Source organism: Poecilia mexicana, unplaced genomic scaffold (genome assembly GCF_051168715.1).
Source record: "Poecilia mexicana isolate PSO_F unplaced genomic scaffold, ASM5116871v1 scaffold_3, whole genome shotgun sequence".
Taxonomy (NCBI): Eukaryota; Metazoa; Chordata; class Actinopteri; order Cyprinodontiformes; family Poeciliidae; genus Poecilia; species Poecilia mexicana.
Genome location: NW_028263372.1, coordinates 11,423,283 through 11,446,218, shown reverse-complemented (window position 1 = coordinate 11,446,218; position 22,936 = coordinate 11,423,283). Strand labels below are relative to the sequence as shown.

At 40.4% G+C, this 22,936-nt stretch overlaps 1 protein-coding gene across 3 annotated transcripts in view; it reads left to right on the top strand.

Moving 5' to 3' along the window:
• neo1a (neogenin 1a) overlaps positions 1–22,936 on the top strand; it is a 213,202-nt gene that overhangs the window by 155,446 nt on the left and 34,820 nt on the right. For all 3 annotated transcript variants that reach the window (XM_088004157.1, XM_088004156.1, XM_088004158.1), the window contains exons 8-10: positions 15,672–15,840; positions 17,500–17,654; positions 21,873–22,021. In XM_088004157.1, the coding sequence (XP_087860283.1) occupies positions 15,672–15,840; positions 17,500–17,654; positions 21,873–22,021 (473 nt within the window). The remainder of the gene's footprint in view (positions 1–15,671; positions 15,841–17,499; positions 17,655–21,872; positions 22,022–22,936) is intronic.

Genomic DNA, 22,936 nt, shown 5'->3' with positions numbered 1-22,936 from the left:
ATATCTTAAAAAAAAAAAACAACCCCAAAAACTGGATGCTTTTAAAAAAAGTAAAACTGATGGTAGGTTGCAGTTAGTTTTTGCTATTAAAATAAATTTGAAGTGTTGGAACATCATCAAATACTTAGAAACGCAATTGTTAGTTCTCATCAATCTTTGAAGAGTTTTAAGGCAATTTAAAGGCGTTAACATTCGAGACGATAGATATGCTGTGGGGGGGGTGAACGTCCCAGAAGGTATTTTATAATTAGTGTAATACTTACCAATAATTTAGAACGTCCAAAGGCGCCATCTTCAGCCAAAACCTTCTTTTTACTCTGCCGTTCAAGGTTCTGGGTAAACACAAAATTGTTTCTAGAATTGTCCTTGTTTACACAAAAAGAAACTACCAACACAGAAGAAGGTATGAAGGCTGTGCTTCTTTTCACAAAGTTATTTTTTGTTCATCTACACAATTTCCAGACGCCTACAGCAGAGCGTTCAGCCAAAGTTGCATTTACCATGGTCAGCACAGTGGTGGAGGGCCGATGGTTTTGTTTTATAAACCGTCATGAACTCCTTATTGTACTAAAGTGATCAAGGAGTAAATGTGAAGCCATGTTTCCAATGTGGGTGGACATTTATCATTTATCATGAAAAAAATTCTTATAAGAATTTAGTTTTTTTTTTTGTTGAAATAAATTTCAAATAATGATTCTAATTATAAAACAAATCTGCCAGCATTATTGGAAATCTTAGTTTTACAATGTTCTTCAATATTTCTTCCTCAAGAGCAACAATAAATACCAGTACATTTTAAAATGCAGTTACTCTGTGCAGATTAGTGATTAAACTCTCACTTATTTACGTAGGTAGCGCCCTGTTTCAAATGGGAATGATTTTCAAGTGCAGTGCTTGTGGCGCTCTGAACGCTGCGCCATGCAGTCGCAGTCAAACAGTTACCAAAAAAAATAAGTAATAAATAGTTTTTATTCATCATTTTTATTGTCATCACAACAGTACCAGTAAATATTGCAATAAACATTTTTTGTTCCCAGTAGGTGAAGCTTGTCTAAATGGGCGTGATGCTATGGGGAAATGTTCTTAAACGCTGGAGTTGATCAAAGTTTAAGCACTAGCTCAGCCAATGGTTAAATAATGTGTTGAAACAAGGAACCGAGGCAGCTTCGTATAGAACCATAATCTAAAAAAACGGCAACGATCAAACAGATTTATTAGCCAGATAATCATGATGTGATTTATTACACACTTATGTGACTGTGTTTCCTCAGAAACAACTTACTCAAATACTCAGAGTGCAGAATAAACACAGACTGGAAAGACCCGATAGCCGGAGGCGATTCTTTCAACACAGCGAGCATCAAAAAGACAAAGGAATCAAAACTCCTATAGTTATCTCGGCCTTATGGGGCATTACTTATTAATTTAGCCCCATCTGATATATGCAGCAAATTTGTACCGTGAGCATGTAATCAAATATTAAGAATCCATTGTTTTTGACTCAAGCACCAGCAATTTAGTTTTTAACTTTACACAAGAGATGCTGCCTACTTGCCTAGATATTCCGCAGTGAACACTTGCAACAATGCAGCCAAGGAGGGTTTTGTGTACAAGCATGTCTTGATGCTTGCGCTTCATATTCTCCTTTTTTCTGTTCTTGAAACAGACATCATGACGTGTAGGAGAAGTTGAAATACGACAAGAGACTTTTCAAAGATATTCTCTTATGTCGCTGTTCTGCTGTCAACATACCATCCCACCTGCTAGTTTTGAGGAAAAAAAATCATATCATATAAAATGTAACTGGATCACGATTAAACAACAAAGAACCAATAGTTTCCATTTCAGCAGGCAAAGAAGTGAGAAAAAGAATAGATTTGTGACTGACGAGTCGCAGAGGATGGATTTTTTTTCCCCCCCCTTTCTTTCTACTACTGGAGAGCACCATCCTTATTCCCAGTTCAAATCAAGAAGTGAGAATGGGCTGCTAAAAGACCCCGCCCTCCTGCCAGACTCGGCATGGAATAAAAGCCCAGGCGCTCTTCAGGGAATACGGTGTGCTTCATCATCTGCTAGCAGGGTCAAAACCAGGCCAGCAGGAGCCGCCGCGCGACGTTGTGAGCCTGTGAATGTGTCAGCACCGTGTTTTCCACTGGCGTTGGAAGTGTGGCCTGAACAGCAGGCAGTCGAGTGGAAATCAACAGTTAAACAACGTGGGATGGCGACTGCTGGAAATCACATGTTACGCATGCAAGTTACCCCACAAATATGATACATTTCTAACATTTGATTCAAAACTTCAGACAGGAACACACATGTACATCAGTTGCAATTTTTTATCGCTTTTTGGTCTGTTCAGTCAGTCATATTTGACTTATAGAGGTTGATAGCTGCATGAAATGGTGGTCACATGGTAGAAATTATAAAGTTTTGACATCACTTCCTGTTATGTGCATGCAGTTTTTGTTATGTACTGCATGTGTGTGCAAAAATATATATGCTGAATGATCAACTGAGCTTCATCATTCATGTTGCCAAATATTTGGTGGAAGATGAGGCTAATACCTTTGGTACACAGCCGCTTTAAGCATTTGGCATGCTGAGGTGATATGCATTGCAGCAGATATTATGAAATAAGAAGAATTTTCTTGTAGCAATTACCCCATAATATTTGCCTTGCATTACAATAAATTGTGTTGCGCTGGTGCATATTTGCAATGTACCGGTGATGGGATCTCATTTAAGGCTTTTAAAAATGTAGAAGAGGACATATTTTTATGGATTTTCTTATTTTTAAGTTCTTCTCCCATTTAAGGACCAATCACACACCACCAAGTATGGGATTCATGCTCAATAATCCAGCTTTGCAGCGGTTGTACCTTTATCAGAGGTAGCTGAAATCGGATTGCAGAAAGTCGGGTGAAGATCCGTCTCATCTTTATGTTTCATCGCTACGTTCTCAATAAAGATCAAAGAAATATATTTGGAAAGTAATAGGAGGGGAATTATTTAAATATTCTCTCTCAATAGCTTTCTTTTCTTTTAAACAATAATCTTTTTTTCTCCCCAAGCTGCAAACTCCCCTGCTGCTTCCTGGGATTTAGTTACACAATACGACATCCTCAGAACTGCAGCATAATGGGAAGTTTGACTATGTGGATAATGCAATGAGGCAGAGATGCTTTATTCTATATGGACGTAAACACAGATTAATGAGAAACTTTGGGATATTTGGGCTCTTAACATTTTCTTGTGACTGCGCCAAAACAAATTCCTCAACTTATTTCAAAGGCGCTTCGCTCTTAGTTTGGGGGTAGCCAGTTATTCTGGGTCTCTTTCTCATAGCTGTAACTCCCAAAATTAATTATTTCAGTAGATGTGATGATGATGAACTACAAAAGTGATTAATCGAGAAGAAGGATGGGAAGCCTCGAAGGGAGAAAGAGTCTCTCATTACCAGTCAGTGTAAGTTGATAAAGTGGAGCCAGAGGACTTACTCTCACCTCCAGAAAATGCAATACGAGAACACTGATTAAAAACTGAATATCAGTATCAGTTGCGCTCACCAAAAATGGTTAGTACTGCCAACATTGAAAAAATATGGGGATATTGTCAGGTTTAGACGTTTTGCACTAATGAAAGATGATGAGTCGACTTTTGTTCCACCCCTCAGAGACGCCTACGGAGGTCGCCGGAAACTCCATGAACTGTAGAGGCACACATGGGATTCAGGAAGAAGTGTGATTAGCTGTGTTTCCATTAACCATGAAATAGAAACTATGAAAATAAATTTGCTTAATGGAAACCTGGCAATTTCGAAAAGACATATGTTTTTTGATAAATGGTTTCTGTGCTGGGATGAGGTGGTTTCTCAGTCGTATCGAAGTAGATGCACTTCACTGAACTGCAATGGAAACACTTTTTTTGCATCACACAACTCTTGATCAACAGCCAAAAGTTACTACTGCCGAAAACCACAACGAAGATGACAGGAAGTAGTCTCCTTTGTGATTTTCAGTTTGTTTGTTTTTTTTGACACTGTAACACTGTAACTTACGTATACGAAGCTGGTCCCGAGTATAAGGGGCTAGTTGCTCCAACACCTGAATAAGATGCCAAAGTCTCCTCTGATGGTTGATAGATGATGAGGGTCATGTCTGACTTATGATTATATTTAATGTAGCTGCTTACATCCATCACCACATGGATATTTAATGACATGGCACGTGAGCAAGGAATTTTAATTAATTTTGTTTTGGGTAGGGGAGTTGCAACTGTTTTGTATGTAATGGAAACACCGCACTTTCAAAATTGTGTTGTTTTTTTTTAGGGAGGGGGCTTGGCATTAGCACAATATAGTCAAAGATTTGCGCTCAATTGTAATGAAAATTCAGCTATTGAAAAAACCTAAGGGTTTGATACAAAGCAAAGACAGCAGCAGCAACAGAGAGGAGAGCTAATACCTTTATTACCTGAGTCCGCTCTGATTTTAATTGTTTTTTTGTTTTTTTCTAGTATTTTATGAAGGCCGTTCTAGTTATGAGAACCCCATTTGAGGCTCCACTGTTTACATACGTGCAGGAGCAGCCTGCCTTTATTTTCTATACAACCCAGTCCACCTTTTAACACCGGCTCATCTGGGAGTGCCGGTGTGATGTTTCTGGACGAGGACAGTCCTCTGGGTGCAGTAATTGGAAGTAGCAAATGGCACAAAAACATCACTTTCCCTTCACGCCCTTCCCCTAGCTGCGGGCTAGCTGACCTCTGCGAGCGGCACCTCCGGAGCTGCAGCTTTTTATTTTCCCCCTGCTATCGCCCCAGCACTCCCTCTCTGCGCCGAGCCTCCCACTTTCCATAAGCCGAAAGTGGAACAGGGAGGAGGATCGCAGCGGGACACGGGGCACCCCCGCTTGAATGCGCGCGCTGTGCAGTCGCCGCTCGTCAGGAGGTTCCCGACGCGGGGAGGTCGCTTTTAATGGCGGGAGTCTGATTAGCGAGAGTGTTTGTTAGAGGATCTTCAAAGAGGGGAGTTACAACTGCTCTCACTTCTGCAAACATCCTGTTTGACCTTTTCAGGCCTTTTCAACATTGTTCAGCTCCACTCACTTTATACATGAATTGTTGCCGCCATACATACACATGCATGTGCACACACACTGCTACACATAGCTTTCTGGGAAATCAATTACTTTATTCCAGGCTTGCGCTGTTCCCCTCAGAAAGGTTGAATTGTGTTTGTGTACCTCCAAGGTAATAAGATACAAAGGCTGGAGGCAGAGCAGACAGAGAGCTCGTTTCCAGCGCTGGCCATTGGCCGTTAACGGCTCCGGAGATGTGGAGAGTTTCTGTTTTTTTTTTGTTTTCTTTTGTTTTTTCCCCTGATGTGCTTGAAAGGTGAGCCCAAGAGGCCTCATTCCTGTTCTCTGAGTGAGGATGTGCAGCACGTGATGCGTATGATTCCATATTTGAAGTCTGGGGACTGGGATGGGGGGCGGTGGTGGGGGGAGCGGACACAGGCAACGGGGAAAATTACGCTGCGTCTTAATTTGCATGTGGAGTCGGCGCGAGCAGCAAGGCGTTGAACAGAACAAGGCAATCGGGCCCAGATGAACTCACCAGTGGCTCAAGGATCAAGGGGGGGTACACGTGTTTGATGTTGAAAGGATGATGTATGTACACACAGAGGATGATTAATTATTGATGCACCCGGCCCCTTTCAATTATAGTCCTCGCTTCCAAACGGGGCGTTTGTTTGTCCATGTGTCGATCCTCTGGGCTTTCCTCGTCTCGGTGGATAGACAAGTCACCAAAGTGAATTATTTGCATATTACATATCTAGAGACCATTGAAGACATGCAGTCATAAATCTCATTCCACATCAATAAGTGATGGCTGAGGAAGATTTTTCAAGCTCTGCTTTGCTTTATTTTACACAAAATCTTTAGTTTCTAACACCTAACTATTTCATTATTGAATTATGAATGAAGGAAGCTAGCTAGCTAGGTAGCTATCTAGCATGAACTCACCAATATATATAAATGTATATAACGCACTGACTTGGGGACAAAATGAGCTAGCTGAGCTAAAGTGAGCCAACTGAGCTAGCTAGCTGGCTAACTCATTTTGTCCTTTAATCGTTTCTTTGTAAAAAATTTAAATGAAAACTAATTAGAAAAATAATTTTTGCCCATTTTATATTTTTACAATTCAAAATGTACGGAGCCCCCCAGGGGACATGGGGAATTTTTTTTCTTTTGCGTTCCCTCGCAAAACTTTTGCGTTCCCTCGCAATACTTTTGCGTTCCCTCGCAAAACTTTTGCGTTCCCTCGCAATAATCTACTGATCAGTTCATGCGGCATAATTGATATTATAAGCCTTTTTTACGGTGGAAGCCGTACTTTCTGCTTTAATACAAGCTTATAAGGTTTTTCCATGGACTATTGAGTTATTATCGCGGGGTAATAAGTCATCTGATTGTGTCTCTATTGTGTTCGTGTCTGAATGGTTTAAAGTGCTGCTTTCTGTGCCGTTCCATCTGAGCCTTAATAGACATAAACATGCAGTAAATAAATCGATTTTCAATCAGTTTTTTGCACCAAAGCGTTAATAATAATAAACACGTTTTCACTGAGGCTCTATAAGAGCAATATGAATGAAATAAGTAATTATTGATATGACAGGAGCAGCGGCTTTGACACCTGGTGGTGGGCGTGTCGATGTGGGAGTGACTGTCATGAAGTATGAATGGGAAGGTGACGCTGCTGGCTCGGTGTGTGAGGCAGCGGGTGAGCTGGGGGGTCAGTCCTCGCAAAGTTTGGAGCATAATAAAAATTTAAAAAATCGATAATTGTGACAGAACAAAGAAGAGGTTAGGAGTTGATTGATACACGGACAGATGAGATTCCCCGAGTTAATCCAGTGCGGCCGTCTACCACCATTAGTTTGCTGTGTTTTATAATAATAAAACGTGTTTATTATTATTAACGCTTTGGTGCAAAAAACTGATTGAAAATCGATTTATTTACTGCATGTTTATGTCTGTTAAAGCTCAGATGGAACGGCACAGAAAGCAGCCCTTTAACCCATTCAGACACGAACACAACAGAGACACAATCAGACGACGTATTACCCCGCGATAATAACTCAATAGTCCATGGAAAAACCTTATAAGCTTGTATTAAAGCAGAAAGTACGGCTTCCACCGTAAAAAAGGCTTATAGTATCAATTATGCCGCATGAACTGATCAGTAGATTATTGCGAGGGAACGCAAAAGTTTTGCGAGGGAACGCAAAAGTTTTGCGAGGGAACGCAAAAGTATTGCGAGGGAACGCAAAACCTTTTGCGAGGGAACGCAAAAGTTTTGCGAGGGAACGCAAAAGTATTGCGAGGGAACGCAAAACCTTTTGCGAGGGAACGCAAAAGTTTTGCGAGGGAACGCAAACGTTTTGCGAGGGAACGCAAAAGTATTGCGAGGGAACGCAAAAGTTTTGCGAGGGAACGCAAAAGAAAAAAAAATTCCCCATGTCCCCTGGGGGGCTCCGTAAAAATGAACACAAAAAATGTGTATTGAAACTAAATATTTATTGCTAGACATAAGCGCAGTTAATTTGTTATGTGTGTGGCTTTTAAAGTTTCAGTAACTCAAGCATTTCAGTGTACACTTTAGTTACAAAATGGAGGCTGGTGTTGACTTATTTATCTATGTTTTATGTTATCTTCAGGTCAGCTTTTCTGCAGCATCATTGTGCTGCTGAGTTTCACAAAACATATAGAGTATTATGTTATCAGCATATAAACTACAAAAACTGGGACAGACACACGACTGCTTCGTGTGTCTGTCCCAGACAGACACACGAAGCCTTTAGCCTTTTCTTTTTACAGGCTAAAAAGAAAAGGACCCAAAATAGTTCCCTGTGGAACTCCCTACTGAATTTATTGTTAAATTAACCTAATGGATAAGTTGAGGAATAATTATAGTCATATCCATCTTTGTATTTGCACTTAGAATATATACCACCAACACTCTGCCTGCAGATATAGTCTGTTTTTGCTAGCTCCTGTAGCTGTAGGCCCTGCAGTGTTCTTTAATTTGTGAAGTCTTGGTTCATTCTGTGTTGCAGTGTGATGTCTAATGTATGGTTTCCATTTTCACATCTCCAGCTACCCACTTTATAGTTTTACCAGAGAGTACATATCTCCAGGAGGAAATACAAACATACAAAATGCAAAAGAACTCTTTCCCAGAAAGAGTCGCTTCTGGATCAGAAATTGAAGTTACGTAAATGCAAAATTGAATAAACTGTGCTATCTAAGAAGAATTTGCTGCAGGACAGCAAAAAGCTAAACTCTCTTCGCTAACAAACCAAAACATTGAGCTGGCCCGTGGGGTTTGGTCGTTTGATAAACAGCTTTATTAAAGTAAAATCGTCTCATGTGCAGCTTCAGCTTCCCCACATGGCATCCAGGAGCCTCACAGCTCTATCAGATGGGGCCCCTCATGTTACACTTGGTCTCTGGGGCCACATGAGAAATAAAAACATCTGGGATCCACTCCAAGGCTTTTAGTAGAACATTTGGTGTTATTTTTTATTTATTTTGGCCTGCATACTTTGTGTTGTTTCAGATTGTGACAGTATAATGTACTCTGTCCATCCATCTGTGCATCCGTTTGTCTGTTTGTACTCTTAAAAAGACATGGAATTGGGTTATAAAAATGTGCAGGAATCCTACTTTTTTTTTTTAATCAAATATGCCTCGGAGCATGATGCCCAGACAATGCCGTCTGATATTTCTGTCGAGTCAGTATGACACAAGAATGCTTTTTTTTTCCTTTGAGGATCATGTCGGCGATTCATCGCACCTTGTCAGTTTAAGCTTTTGTGAGACTCGAGTCGTTCTTAAATCTCGGCTGTTGGTGATTATCACAGCAACAGGGAATGTGTGCAGCCTCTGAAATGCCTCCACCTTTCAGCAATCTGATGCTGGTTATCCGTCAGTTCCTTTTTTTTTTTTCTTTTTTTTTTGCCACTGATTAGATGTCTGAATAAGGCCTTCGTTAGTCCTGTAGTCCCATACAGTAGAGGAGTCTTCGGTGGGAGCCATAGTTGATTATTTCAGCCTTTGTCGGAGCTTCTATCACATTTTTCGTTTCTCTTGTAATGCTCTTTAGGTCATAAAGCAAAAACTAGCTTCAAAATATTTTTGACACAGCAAAGGAAAGATCCTGGCGTAAAAGAGAGCGCATTCTGTGATGTTTTTATTTTTTTGATTTCCCTCATTTCTCTCCTCACCTCTCATTTTGGCTTCGCTCGACACATTTTTCTTCACTTTCTGACTTTGTCGGTGCATTAAGGAGCTGCTCTCATGTCACGAGCTGTCAGGCTGCCACGTCTTTCCTATCTTACCTTTACAGAGCAGAGATAAACAAGATGGCTGAGGAAGAAAAAACATATATAGAACCATAATTGTCAGCAGTGGTTGCAGTAATAAACCAACAATTTCCTCCCACGCATTCTTGTGAAGTCGTAAGAAAAACGCTCAGCTCTTGTTTATGATTCATTTACATTCTGATAAAGGAACGTCTTTTTTTAGCTTGTGTATTATTGTTGTTTGTTTTTTTTTAGTAAGATAAAATCCAGGATTTCCCTGTAATTACTTGTGAGCTCAATTTAGCCTTGTCATCACACAATTATCGCATGTTTGCATGGAATATGACAAAGTCTTGACATTCTTGCATGATTTATTTAGCTTTTTTATGCCTTTTCTGAATGTTCCAGTGGAAATGCAGGCAGCTAATGTAGGGGGAGTGAGGCGAATGTGATGGCAGGCTGACGGTTTTAATTGACCGTCTTCTTTGTGCCGGCTCTCTGCAGAGGACCGGGCCTTTTGAAAGTGCTACACGCTTTCTTTCGCTCCGTTCAGGCCTCTTTTCTCTGGAAGATAAAAGTACTGATGCGGTAATGGACCATTAGCATTGTGCTACATCTGTCTCTGACGCCATCATCATTACCGGAACCACATTTAGACAAGAAAATCAGTCCTGAGGAGAAACCCATTTAGCAAGAGCCTGGCACGGCCCGCTGAATCCTCTCTGGAGACACTTTCGTAGTTACAGTCTTGTGTTTGATTCTGACAGATTCGGTTATGGTTTGAGAGGGCTATTGTTCGGTTAACAGGTTTTATGGATCTGGTCATAATACAAGTGATCTGGTCTGTACCAGGTTCTAAATTTATTACAGGTGAACAAAAGCTACACTACCAGAAGCCAAAGAGGAACGGGGAAAAATACCCTGTGATTCTCTTGCTTGTAAAATCGATTAATTGTTTCCTACTTGGCATTATAATAACTGAAAAACATAATACAAAACTTTATTCTGACTTATACTCGTCATCATCCTCTTATCTGGAATCTGGTCATGGGAGGAGCAATACTCAAAAATCAAAATAAACTTAAATTACAGATTTACACCTTTAAAGTAAACCTTATGAGCATATAATGTCACCAAACTTATACTTGTTTTAACTAACATTAATTATAAAGCACATAGTTTACCCCTTGAATATCTTACTGCATATAACACATCAAACTGTGCGATAAACAAGAGCTAGCATTGTGCTAATTAGCTGCTAGAGCACAAAACAGCCTGTAAAAATCACTAGCATTTTTGCTAGCTTAAAGGTAATCCGCTAACACACTTATCTCCAGGACAAAGCACCTTTCTCAACAGGTTACAACATTCAAAATCACTTCACCACATTGGGTAATGCTAAAGAACATAAGTAAGAAGGAATGTAATGTTTAGGTTAGCCTGCTAGCTCTTTTAACCAAATGTCTAAGCGTCGGACGACCGATAGGCGTTAACCAACTTCCTGTTTTCCGTCAAGTCACTTCAGCTATATTGCAGAGCTCCCTAGTGGAACAAGAGGATTGCTAGCTTCTTTCTTTCAAGAAGCTAACAATCGTGGTTCCAGTCAGACCTCTTTTTAAATGACTCAAGTTATTCGTTTTTAGTTTTGCTTTTACTCGCATTGAATATTAAGATGAGCCCGCGTCTTTGTCCCAACTGCTTTTGTGTACACCAGATTCGGCATGCGGATCCAGAGTAACCTTCCTCGTTAAGCCTTAATGCCAGTAATTCATTACCTCTGGCACAGAGACTAATGACATCATTAATCAGCTATGAACAGAGCTCAGTAGCAGCAGCGGGAGGCTGACACCTCCTTACTGTAACAATCCCAGGCGTTGCATGTACAAGACAGATTGTGGGAAGGACACTGAAAAATGGCGGCGCGTGTCAGTTACCTACAAGTGACGATGTGTATGAAGATGGAAGCTACCAGGAGTGGTTTTATTTCTCTTTATCGTTCTGCTTCGGAGCGTTTCTGATCTCACTTATTTCAGGATTTGTGCTAAAAAAAAAAATTATTGGTGTAAAAAATTTCTTCTGCCTAGCTATTATTTACTCCCTTTTTTGCTCCATCACATAAAAAAAAATAAAACACATAATAGTTTGTGGCTTCAGTGCGATGGAAAATGTGATAAAGGGGTAAAAATACTACAGCAAAGACATTTAATGAGTTCATTATCAGCTCTATTTCATTCCTAATTCATGTATTAGCTGGAGCACAGGTCCTACAGTAGCTGTCAAAGATGGAGCAGAATTATTATGCTCCGTGAACATCTTCATTGTGAACGTCATCTTCATCTCAAACTCTCCACCATCCATTGTTCCAACCCCGCAGCGTTCACAGGAACCTCGCCTGCAGCGCGTTTATGCAGCCTGAATTTTTAAGCCTCATCCACAGTTTGCAGTAAAAAAAAAAAAAACACCCTGTATTGCTTTTTTAATTCTTCCGAGCGCTGATTTTTTTTATAATTGCATTTAAATAAGTATGGCATATTAAAATTAGCTGATGAAGAATGCCAAGCTTTTTCTCAGATGGCACTCTTTTTTTTTTTTATTTTTAACTTCACTTACAATTGTAACCTCTCCAGTCAAATCTGAATCTCATATCTGTTTTATATACGTTAAGATGAGAGAGATTTCTACTCTAGATCAGATATTAACTCCACTTCAAACAAATCTGATCCATTCCTTTTTCTGTGATCTGTTCTTGTGTCCATTTCTCCTCTGTTCAAAGTCAGATATAAGACACTCAAGGACGTTTTTGCAGCTGCTCAAACAAGGAACCTTGAGGACATTCTCCAAGTGAAATGGTTAAAGAAATGAAGGAAATTGTTCATAATAAAAACAAAATTATAAAGTAAGACTTGTATCTCTTTCTAATTTCACTAATGCTGTTTGTCATTGCCTATCAGTGAGGTATGTTGTTTTTTTTTTTAACAATAATTGTCTGTGTTGGAAAGACAAACTGGCTTAAAACAGTTTCAGTTATTACTGTAGTTAGAATCAAGCATCAATTTCCTTTTAGCCAGTTTCTCGATTTATGAAAAGTAATACGCATCCACTTTGTTTAATGTCATGTTCTCTTCCCTTTCCCATCCTGAAGAGTAGCAAAAACATACGGGTATCCTCGTATGTAAACCTCAAAGAAACGACCACATCCACAGTTTTCAGTTGTTTATTTTCCTTCCTCTTGCTGATTCTTTTAATAATTGCATTTAAATAAATATGGCATATTAAAAGTAGCTGATGAGGAATGCTAAGCTTTTTCTTTTTTTTGTGGGATTTAATCTTAAATGGACTGCAGCAGCGATCCGTGACGTTCACTTCCCACCTCTGCTGTGTGACAGTGTTTCCTATCAATTCCCACCTCAGTCAGCCGAGACCAACATGTTTCTGAATCCATCATTTTCTAAGTAAAGGAAGTTCTTCCCCGTCAACAAACAGGCTGTTAGCTTTTGTTTATGCCATCTTGAGCCGTTAGGTCTCAGTTTCCATTCGTGTGCTCGGTGTGTGTATGTGTGTGTATGCTTATAGCTGTCTAGTTGAAGATAATTACTTAGCATCTGGTCATTTACGCCGCAGTCAGAAAGCATTAGCCTGAAAATGCGTTTTGCATTGTCGTTGGCTCGACTCCAGCAAACAGGATTTGAAATGAACCGGAGGCTCTGAGGCCGGAGTTCTGACTTTTAAACCGTTTACAGCTGTCGCCGTGTCGGCCATGTTGGATGCAGCGCTTTTCTTATGAGACGGTTGTTGTCTGAATGATGGGGATACCGGTATTTTTTGTGTGAATTTATGAAGCGTTCTCAAATGATTGTGATTTTTTTTTTTATCTGGGAAAAGCTGCTCCTGTTAGTGATTCATCCAGAGTGTAATTGAACCGTAGTGCCTGCTGCTCTACTGAGCAACCATCGATTTATCTGCACAGAAGAAGGAGCTAGAACTGCAGAGCAAGACTGAAGTTACAGTGATGAAAGTTCACCAAAGAGCACTTCTGGGGTATTACTTATCAGGACAAAATAAAACAGTCTGAATTATTTAAATCTAACCTCTAGTGCGCCAAAACTAAAACATATTCCTCATGATTGTTGTTGGGTTTTTAACCGAAACAAAAGCCAAGATTGAGCATTCCTTCTTAGAAGGAAAGTGCTACTTGATTGAATCATCATAAAGTGTTGAACACCTCAGTGACTGTAGGGAAGAAATAGTTGCTGTCTATCAACCTAGGAAGGGTTATGAGGTCATTTCCAGACAATTTGAAGTCATTCTACATCAATAAAGATTATTGATAAGTGGAAAATATTTATGCCGGCTGCTTATCTACCCAGGAGTGGAAACACTTAGCAAATCAATGCTAAGATCAGACAGTTCAATGCTCAGAGGTGTATGAAAAAAACCCAGGAGCTCCAACGTAGGGCAGCAACTATGCTGAAGTTTGTGATCTTATAATTAGAATAGAAAAGAGTTGAGAAGGAATATTTTTTTTATTTTCCCACAGTGGGGAAATGTATCAGTACCAGCAGCACGTTAAAGAAAACTGGAAGAGTGCATATTCCCTTCAAAGAAGGTTATTTTAGAGCAGTTGTTTCCAAACTTTTTGCCATAATCTCAAAAAAAAAATTTATAGCATTTTTAAAGCAAACTTTTTGTGCTTTTTTTTTTCTTCTTCTTTTTTTTCTGATGAGCTTATTAATAAACTAAACTTAAAAATAAAACAGTTTTATTGAATTCAGCAAAATAAGTTATGCTTTTTTTGTGGAAAACAGATCAGTAAAGTATTGTAGATCCTAAAAACATTTTTAAAAAATCTTCTATGATTCCCTTAATATAAAATATTCCAACAGTTTCCACATTGTTTGGGCCGATTTTACTTTTCCTTACTTGGGCTGTAAGACTTTGAGTAAAAGCAGGTCAATAATTGTGGTCCTAGTCACTCCAAAATGAACACTAAGGCATCTACTAAGTGTTTTTAACATTTGAGGTAAAATTTAATGCGTTTTAAACCAGAAAACTTTTTTTAAATCATGTTAAGTTGCAAGAGGATCTTCTTTCTTTTTACCAGAAGTTTCTGCACAGGAAGCTCATAAACTCGACGTGAAAGATATAAAGTTGAAATAAATCTCTGCTTGTTTGCTGTTCGTTTTTTTCTTTTTTCCCCCCGCCTGCGTTAATGTTCAGAAATCATGCGTGAAGGTAAATCTTATGAGTTCAATCACAGACGGCAGCTCGCGCCGACAGTTTGAAATGTAAACAAACGCTGAAAGCCAAATTAGCGGCTTGTCAGCGTGATGTGACAAATAAGCGCGCCAGCGGGATTTTTTTTTTTTTTTTTTATACATCTCGGTAGCATTTCAGCAGTAATAATACAGTTTTAGCAGCACGCTGGCTCCGCTCCGATTCTTTATTCCGGCTTTGCCCTCCGGTTGATTTCCCTGACCTCCAAACAAATGGAAATGTCACACAGACTCGACGCGCTTCTCCAAAAGGCTATCGTTTCGCTCACTCTCCAGGCAAATGGAAAGCAGATCTTGCCTGGTCTGACCGCAGTTTGTTCCTCCAAAAAAATGGAAAAAAATGAAGTAAAATCACAAACATTTCTGTGGCTTGGACAGCGGAACGTGACGGTAAAAAGGGGTTTATAACCTCATCTGGTTGCAGAATGTCGATGTCAGGGTGAGGAGTTTTTGTTGCTGTGTCATAAAACTGGATCCCCTTTAGGAGACTTTGTCCAGAGCAAAGTCTGAGAATGCCCAGAAACATGCAAACCAATCATTCTGCCACACGAATGATTGGCTGGGAACATGTTTGTCGTCAAGCTGAGCGCACTCCCGACCTGTTTTGCTGCCTTACGTTGGAGGGCCGTGTGTGGATCTGCATGTTTAGTCTCCCTCGTATTGTGCTTTCGTCAGCTCTGTGAGTGAAGTAGAAGTGTTTTATTTCTGTGGTTCCTTGTCATGCCAAGAGTCTTTTTCGTTATGTTGTTATTTTGTTTTTTCTGTTTTGTTTCCTTCCTTTCTTCCCTCCTTCCTTTCTTTCTTTCGTTTCACTGTCATTTTCCATTCCAACTCCTCTCCTCCTTTTTCGACCTGTCCATTTGGATGCGATATTTCTGTCCCATTTCCCCCCACCCTGCCCTACCCTACCCCACCCCACCTCCACTTCCTCTCCCTCTCCTCTCCTTACCCCAACCCTGAAGACGTAGCCCTGCCCGCCTTCCCCCCCCCTTCACTGACTCCTAACACTACTGACCATGTAACAGCAGGCTCCGGAGGCGTGGCCGCGGCGGCGGGGCCCACCCCCTCCGCGCCGCGGGACGTCGTGGCTTCCCTGGTCTCCACCCGCTTCATCAAGTTGACGTGGCGCCAGCCAGCCGAGCCGCACGGAGACGACCTGACCTACTCCGTGTTCTACAGCCAGGAGGGCACCAGCAGGTACGGCCACGACTTAACGCCGCGCCTTAATGGGAGGCGATTTGGACGGCGATGGGCAATTACTGTATGGGCGCATCTCAGCGAGTGGAAATGTCTCCATATGTTTTTAGTGTTTCTGTTTAAAAGGTACTTAGTTACTAAGATTGAAATATTGGAAGAGTTTGGTGATTACAGATGACAAAGACCTAAAAAATTTAGTTTTATATATATATATATATATATATATATATATATATATATATTCACACACACACACACTTTGGAAGAGGGGAAACAAATCTGACTTTTATTCTCATAATTCTGACTTTAATCTTGGAATTTTGAGAAAATAGTCCTAGAAAAATTTTCAGTGGCCCTAATCCTCTTCTGTAGTGTATTAGATAAGATCAACAAAAGAGGATCATTTTTAAAAACAATAAATGTCAGTTTAATATAAAGTACGTTCATGTATTGTACAAAATATACCCTCAAAATTTGGTCGGAGTTCCTTTTACATGAAGTCCTGCTGGAAGATGTGATGGGGAATCTCCATAAAGCTTCTCAGCAGAAGCAGACATGAAGTGTTGTGGTGTTTCCTGTGCTAATTTTGGGTATTATAACACAGTGAAGCAAACTCAGCTCTCCAAATCATCACTGCGTGTGGAAAAGTATCACATTGTACCTAAGTCAGCTTGGATTCAGTGCCTGTTGCTGGTAGACCTTTTTTTTTTTTAACCACACTTTTTCCATCCACTCAACATTCCATTAATCTGCTTTGATGCAGTAGTTTGTGAACAGCCGGCTTCTTTAACAATAAGCTTCTGTGGAGGCTCAGATATTTTCTGCTGGAAAACTGTAAAGTCATCAAATTATGATTATGTTGGCTAAAACTGGGCTATAAAATCAACCTTTTTTTCTTAAACTCTCTTATTAATGCTATTAATGGTCTAACGAGCTGAGATTTGGGTTTCCATTAACTGAATGCCATAATCAACAAAATGGACAAAAAAAGAAATTACCACTCTAAGTATATCACACTGTGTGAAGCAAATGTTTCACCTTCTTTGGGTGAAATTAATGAAATGGTTTCATTTACAGAGGCATTGTAACCTCTCAGATGGCCAAATCTGAATCTCATATCTGTTTCATATGAGTTAAGATGAGATAGTTTTCTACTGTAGATCCGTTATTAACTCCACTTCAAACAAATCTGACCAGATTTTACAAATACTTTAGTTCTACAATATCTCTAAAATGTATTCATCCTCGTTGATGTTTTACCCGTTTTGTTGCTTTTACAAATTAATAATAATCAACAAAATGTGACTTTTTTTCACACACAAATAATGTATAAAGGAAAACATTTAAGGTCAAAGTGAAAACTTGAATTAATGGATGAGTCAATTTCTCACTGTCTGATTATGCTGCTCCAGTTGAAGATGAATTTATTTTACACACACATTTAGGAGGTTAACATGGATCATTATCCTTTCAGCTTCGAATTAGAAGAACTTTTTAAACATTTAAGATAATTGTTACAGAGCGACACCATTACTAAAAGTTAATTAAAATTGATTTTAAAAAAGTTCATTCAATAGCTGCGTAATATAAATGAAATATTGAAATCCCTGGACGTTTTTTTTTTTTTTTTCTTCTTCCTTCCGCTCCCTCCCGGACCAGGGAGCGGGTGGTGAACACCAGCCGACCAGGAGAGATGCAGGTCACCATCCAGAACCTGATGCCAGACACCAAGTATCGCTTCAGGGTGGTGGCACACAACAGCAACGGCCAGGGCGAGAGCTCAGCAGCACTCAAAGTGGCCACCCAAGCTGAAGGTAACACACACACACACACACACACACACGCACACACACACACACACACACACACACACACACACACACACACACACACTGTACAGTTAATTCATACGTGCTCCGTAAACGGCGTGTGCAAACATGACTGAAACCGCTGGCAGTTTGCTGGGAACATGCTCACACCAACACTCCGGGGTAAACAAGATGCTCTCAAAAATGTGCAAATAGACGGAGGCCCAAATAAATATCCACTCACATGCAGCGTATGGTGGCTTCTGACAGACGCCCCCCGTCACCCTCCGCCTTCACACACACACTTCACACACACACACACTGGAGGCTGGAAGGGGGCTCTGTGCCGCAAGCAGACCACCCAATAGAAAACCTACTGCGAACCACTTCTTGTTTATCCCTCGGCGTTTCCTCAAACCTCACTGTGTGTTTTGGTGTTAGCTGAGCCTGCCCAGGTCAGGGTTCCCATGCAGCCTGGAAAAGTCTGGAGTTGTTTTCTTGTTTTCACTAGTAAGATCTGGATACGTATAGAAAGGGCACAAAGAGAGTTCCCTTCATAACAACCCTTGATTTTGGTGTCCTTCCCTCCTTGTCTTTTCTTCCTTTCTTTCTCTTATCATTTCTTCCTTCTTCATATTCTTCCTTCTGTCCTTTCTTGCTCTGTCCTTCTTTATTTCGTTATTTCTTTGCTTCTTCCTTTAGTTTCTTTCATTCTTTCTGTCTTTCTGTCTCTTATCGTTTATCCATCTATCTTATCTTTATCCTTTCTATATTCCTTGTGTGCTTTTTTATTCACTTATCCTTCTCTCTTGCTTTTGTCATCATGTTCTACCACTATCCCCTCCTTCCTTTCTTCCTTCTTTCCCTCCCTCCATTCCTTGTGTCCTTCCTTCCTCTCCCTCTCTTTCCTACCTTCTATATAAACTCTTAGTGAACATTTCTGTTCTATATTTGAAAATGGACCTAAAAGATTGAGACTTTAGCAAAGTCGAGTCTGGACAGATAATGAGAGGGAAAACAAGCGAGGCGTGAAACGGTTAAAATCCGATATGTCCAGATTATAGCACATTTTCTTTCTTATAGAAGGTAATAGAGCAGCTTTAAACGTTTCCACTGGGGGAAAGCAAGAGACACCCTGACTTTGGCGTTGGGTTATTTATTTATTTTTTAAGCGTTAGAGCCTCTTGGCTGCTCCTGGAGTTTCAGCCATGACTTCAGAGCTCTGTGGAGGGGATTCCCCCAGCACACCCTCAGACCGCGGACACGCCTCCCCTCCTGTCTGAGCTTCAGCTCCAGCTCTGTCTCTGTCACTTTGTAGGTCAGCTTCTGTTTTCCTACCTGTCCCTGTCGGTTTCTGGCCGGATGGCTCCACACAAACACACACGCAAACAAACACAAAAACACACACACTACACCTTAATGCCTTTGCCAGCAGGAGCAGAGCTGCCCACAGGGACGGCGGCGAGGGCGGCCTGTACCTTGGTGGTGTATCTTTAGTTTGAGGACATGCTATGAATTGCAGCTTAAACTGTTGACCTGCATCTGAGTGCCTGGTCTGTGCACACAGCGCTGCCCTGTTTTTTTTTTTTTTTTGCCCACAGGGACCAGAGCTAGTATACCAATACACACACACACACACACACTCACACACACACACACACACACACACACACACACACACCTTCACCATTCATGCAGGCTGACAAATGGGAGGGGTGTCTTTCTTCTGTCAGCAGCACCTGCAGCTAAAGGTTACAAGTTTTGTAGAGAACAGAGGTACTGTCTGCCCTCAGGCAAATGCTTCAGCATCATTGTGTTACTTTTAATCTAAAATGCCAGAGCAGAGAAGGAGCAAGCATTTTTTACTGTACCAAACATAGGGTTTTTAATTATTAATAACTAAAAATGATTAAAAGTTTTTCTGTATTTGAGCTGTAATTTGACTTGACTTGAAAAGTATGCATTGTCCTTGATTTTCTTGCTTGTGGCTACAGCCACAGTTTACTGAGGGTCTTTTTATTCGCTGGCCAATACAAAGTGTTGCATAATTGAAAAGGAGAAGAAAAAGATACATGCTTTATTTGTTTATCTGTCTCCACCAGCTCAGCTTATCTACATACATCTCCACGCCATTTTTGATACCATGGCAACATTCTTTTAAAGCAGTGGGTTCTTTCTAGTTGAGAGCAAAAATATGAGTACCGTATTTTCCGCACTATAAGACGCACCGGATTATAAGGCGCACCTTCGATGAATGGCCTATTTTAAAACTTTTTTCATATATAAGGCGCACCGCATTATAAGGCGCATAGAATAGACACTACAGTAGAGGCTGGAGTTACGTTATGCATCCACTAGATGGAGCTGCACTACAGGGAATATCAACAAAACAGTCCGACTCCGGTCGGTTAGGAGAGCCTCCTACGATTGGGCCCGGGAGTGGCCGGACGATGGTCACCCTTCTCCATTCGTGTACAGCATATTCGTGGAGAAAGTGGTGCTAAATGACCTGATTATAGACGATTGGTAGGTAGATCAAACTTTATTAACAAACCAGAATTCTGACAACTATCCCAGCATGCACCGCGCGCTTCTTCTTCTAAGGGCGAAAATGAAGTCGGCGGCTGCTAACTGTAGTTGCTAGACCTGTTGTGGCTCAATATTGGTCCATATATAAGGCGCACCAGATTATAAGGCGCCCTGTCGGCTTTTGAGGAAATTTAAAGTTTTTAGGTGCGCCTTATAGTGCGGAAAATGCACTATAAGTCACTATATATAATAGTCATTACAAAATGACTATTATAAACTTCTTAATTAGGGCAAACCTAATAATTAAAAGTGAAACAGGTAAGTGAATTTGGGAAGCGTATCTCGACAGACCGATAGAAAACCATCCCTGGTCTGTTTGTGTCTGTGAAGCTAATATTCACAGATAGCGGGAAATGTTAGCAGACAGCCAGAATATTTACACAGACAGCATTAGCTCATGTTGACCGGGTGGTTTACTACTTCATTGTTGTAGACACGGGAGCTTTACTGAGTTTTTAAGTTGATTTATAAAAGTTAGTGTTAGCTTGTAGGGTTAGCTAACATGCTTGTTAGCTATCATGTTTGTGTTAGCTAACATGTAGCATCCTTCTGTATTTCCTATCCATCTACCTCATAGGGAAGGTATTTCTGAAAACCTTTTCTGCCTTGTTGGCTAAAGAGGGTCGCATGTTTGTTTTTTTGTTGCTTTTTTTCTTCCTGTAGTTGCCACAATAGCAGAGAAGAAAAACATTCAACTTCACATTTTTCTAATTTTTGTTTGTGAACTCTTTTAAGAACCTGTTCCACTTCTTAACAATGCACCACTTTGGGTCGATCTGTAACAGTGGTTCCCAAAGTCGGTCCTTGAATTCTAGCATCCTGCATGTTCTAGTTCTCTCCCTGGTGGTAGTAAATACCTTTTCAGCATGTCAATGTTCTTCTTAGTGAGCCATCATTTGATCCAGGTGCATTAAACCAGGGAGACAACTAAAACATGCAAGATGCCGGCCCTCCAGGACCGACTTTGGGCACCACTGATCTGTTACATTAAATTCAAGTTAAAGGCTTCCAGGGTTTCTCAGTCGATCAACCCCAAATGTCACTAGTGTGAAAATATTCCCCTTCTGCCACTGAGAAGGGGAATAATTTCATTTAAATCATTAAAAAGAGCAAAAAATAAATAAATAAAACAGAGAAAATGTCCTCTGATAAGACGTAGTCTCTCAGTTTTCTTCCTGAACATTTCTTACAAATGTTAGTGAAATGTTAGCATAAATTTGACGTCTAACTTCTGGTTTTAGACATCTTGTAAACTCAGATTTCTTGAATTCCAGTCCAGTTGTCGTCTGGACTGGAATTCCCAATGATAGTTTGGAAGTTATTTCCACTTTTCAGCCCAGGTGTTACTCAGAGAGAATACGTGGACAATAAAATATATATCCATCGGTGGTTTTGTGGAAGCACAGATTTGTTTTATCCTAGAAAACATTAAAAATGCATCAGTGATTCAAGGCTGATCTTCCGAAGCAACTGGGGTCTGAACCTAATCTAATAATGTGGCATAGAAACAACCCAGAATTTATTTGCATTCAAAGTGACTTTACTTTCTCTGTGGGTACAATGGTAATTGAAAACATATAGATGTGTAATTGTTGCCTCTCGTGTTTTTTTTGTTGTTTTTTTCCCCCCCGTCAGTACAAGTGCCGGGTCCAGCTCCCAACCTGCAGGCGGTGTCCAACACTCCGACCTCCGTCTTCCTCAGCTGGGATAAACCCCTCACAGGCAACGGGGAGATCCTCTCCTACAAGCTCTACTACACAGACAGAAGTGTTAGCACCGAGGAGGTAGGACGTTCTGTCAGCAGCACATCACAGACGGTCCCGGCCTGCATTTCTCTCTCCAGTTTCTTAGATTCAAACAGGACTCCTTCTCTCCAGAGCCAAAAAAAAATGATGCTGTTGATCTATTTCACTTGACCCAATCTGATGCATCGCAGCCGTATAAAGCAGCCGAAGATGTCAAAACGTGAATATATTAGGGAGATTGTTGTCTGCGCAGAGATTTCTCTGTCTAATAGGAAGATAAATAGTTATAAAACAACAACTACAGAGATTCAAACTACACTTTTGGCATCTAAAAAATCTATTTGTTTTAACTGTGTTGATCAGGATTATTGTCCCACATAATGATTTAAGTCTGGATAAAGTATCCATCCCTACATGTGAAACGGTGATTGCTCTCTAATCCGGGGTTAATGTCGCCAATGTCAACAGCTGCTGTCACCTGTTAACCAGCAGTGACAGTTTTACATCCCTCTGGAGGGATTTTGGCTCACTCTTTTTTGCAAAGTTGTTTTAATTCACCCACACTGTAGGGTTTTAGACCTTGAAGTTGACTTCCAGGTTTGCTTCATGGTAGATGTTTTCCTCCAGTTTCTGCTGTGGAAACACAGAGATGAGGAAAAAGTTCCCCGTTTCTTGAAAAAGTCCCCCCCAGTGGAACGCGTCTGTAGCTTTAGCAGCGTTGCCGAAGATGTAACTAAAACATTTATTCAAATGTTTGCCATTTGCAATGCGAGGATAAATCTTTTCCTCGAAGCTCATAATTAACAGGAATCAGGTTTTATTGAAGCATACTCAAACCCTGGTATCTGAAACCATAAACTCAGAAAAAATCTAATAGAGTTGGATTGAATGGATTTGCATTGTTAGCTACTACTCATACATTTATATTAACCGTTTGTACTTCCATGTCAAAAG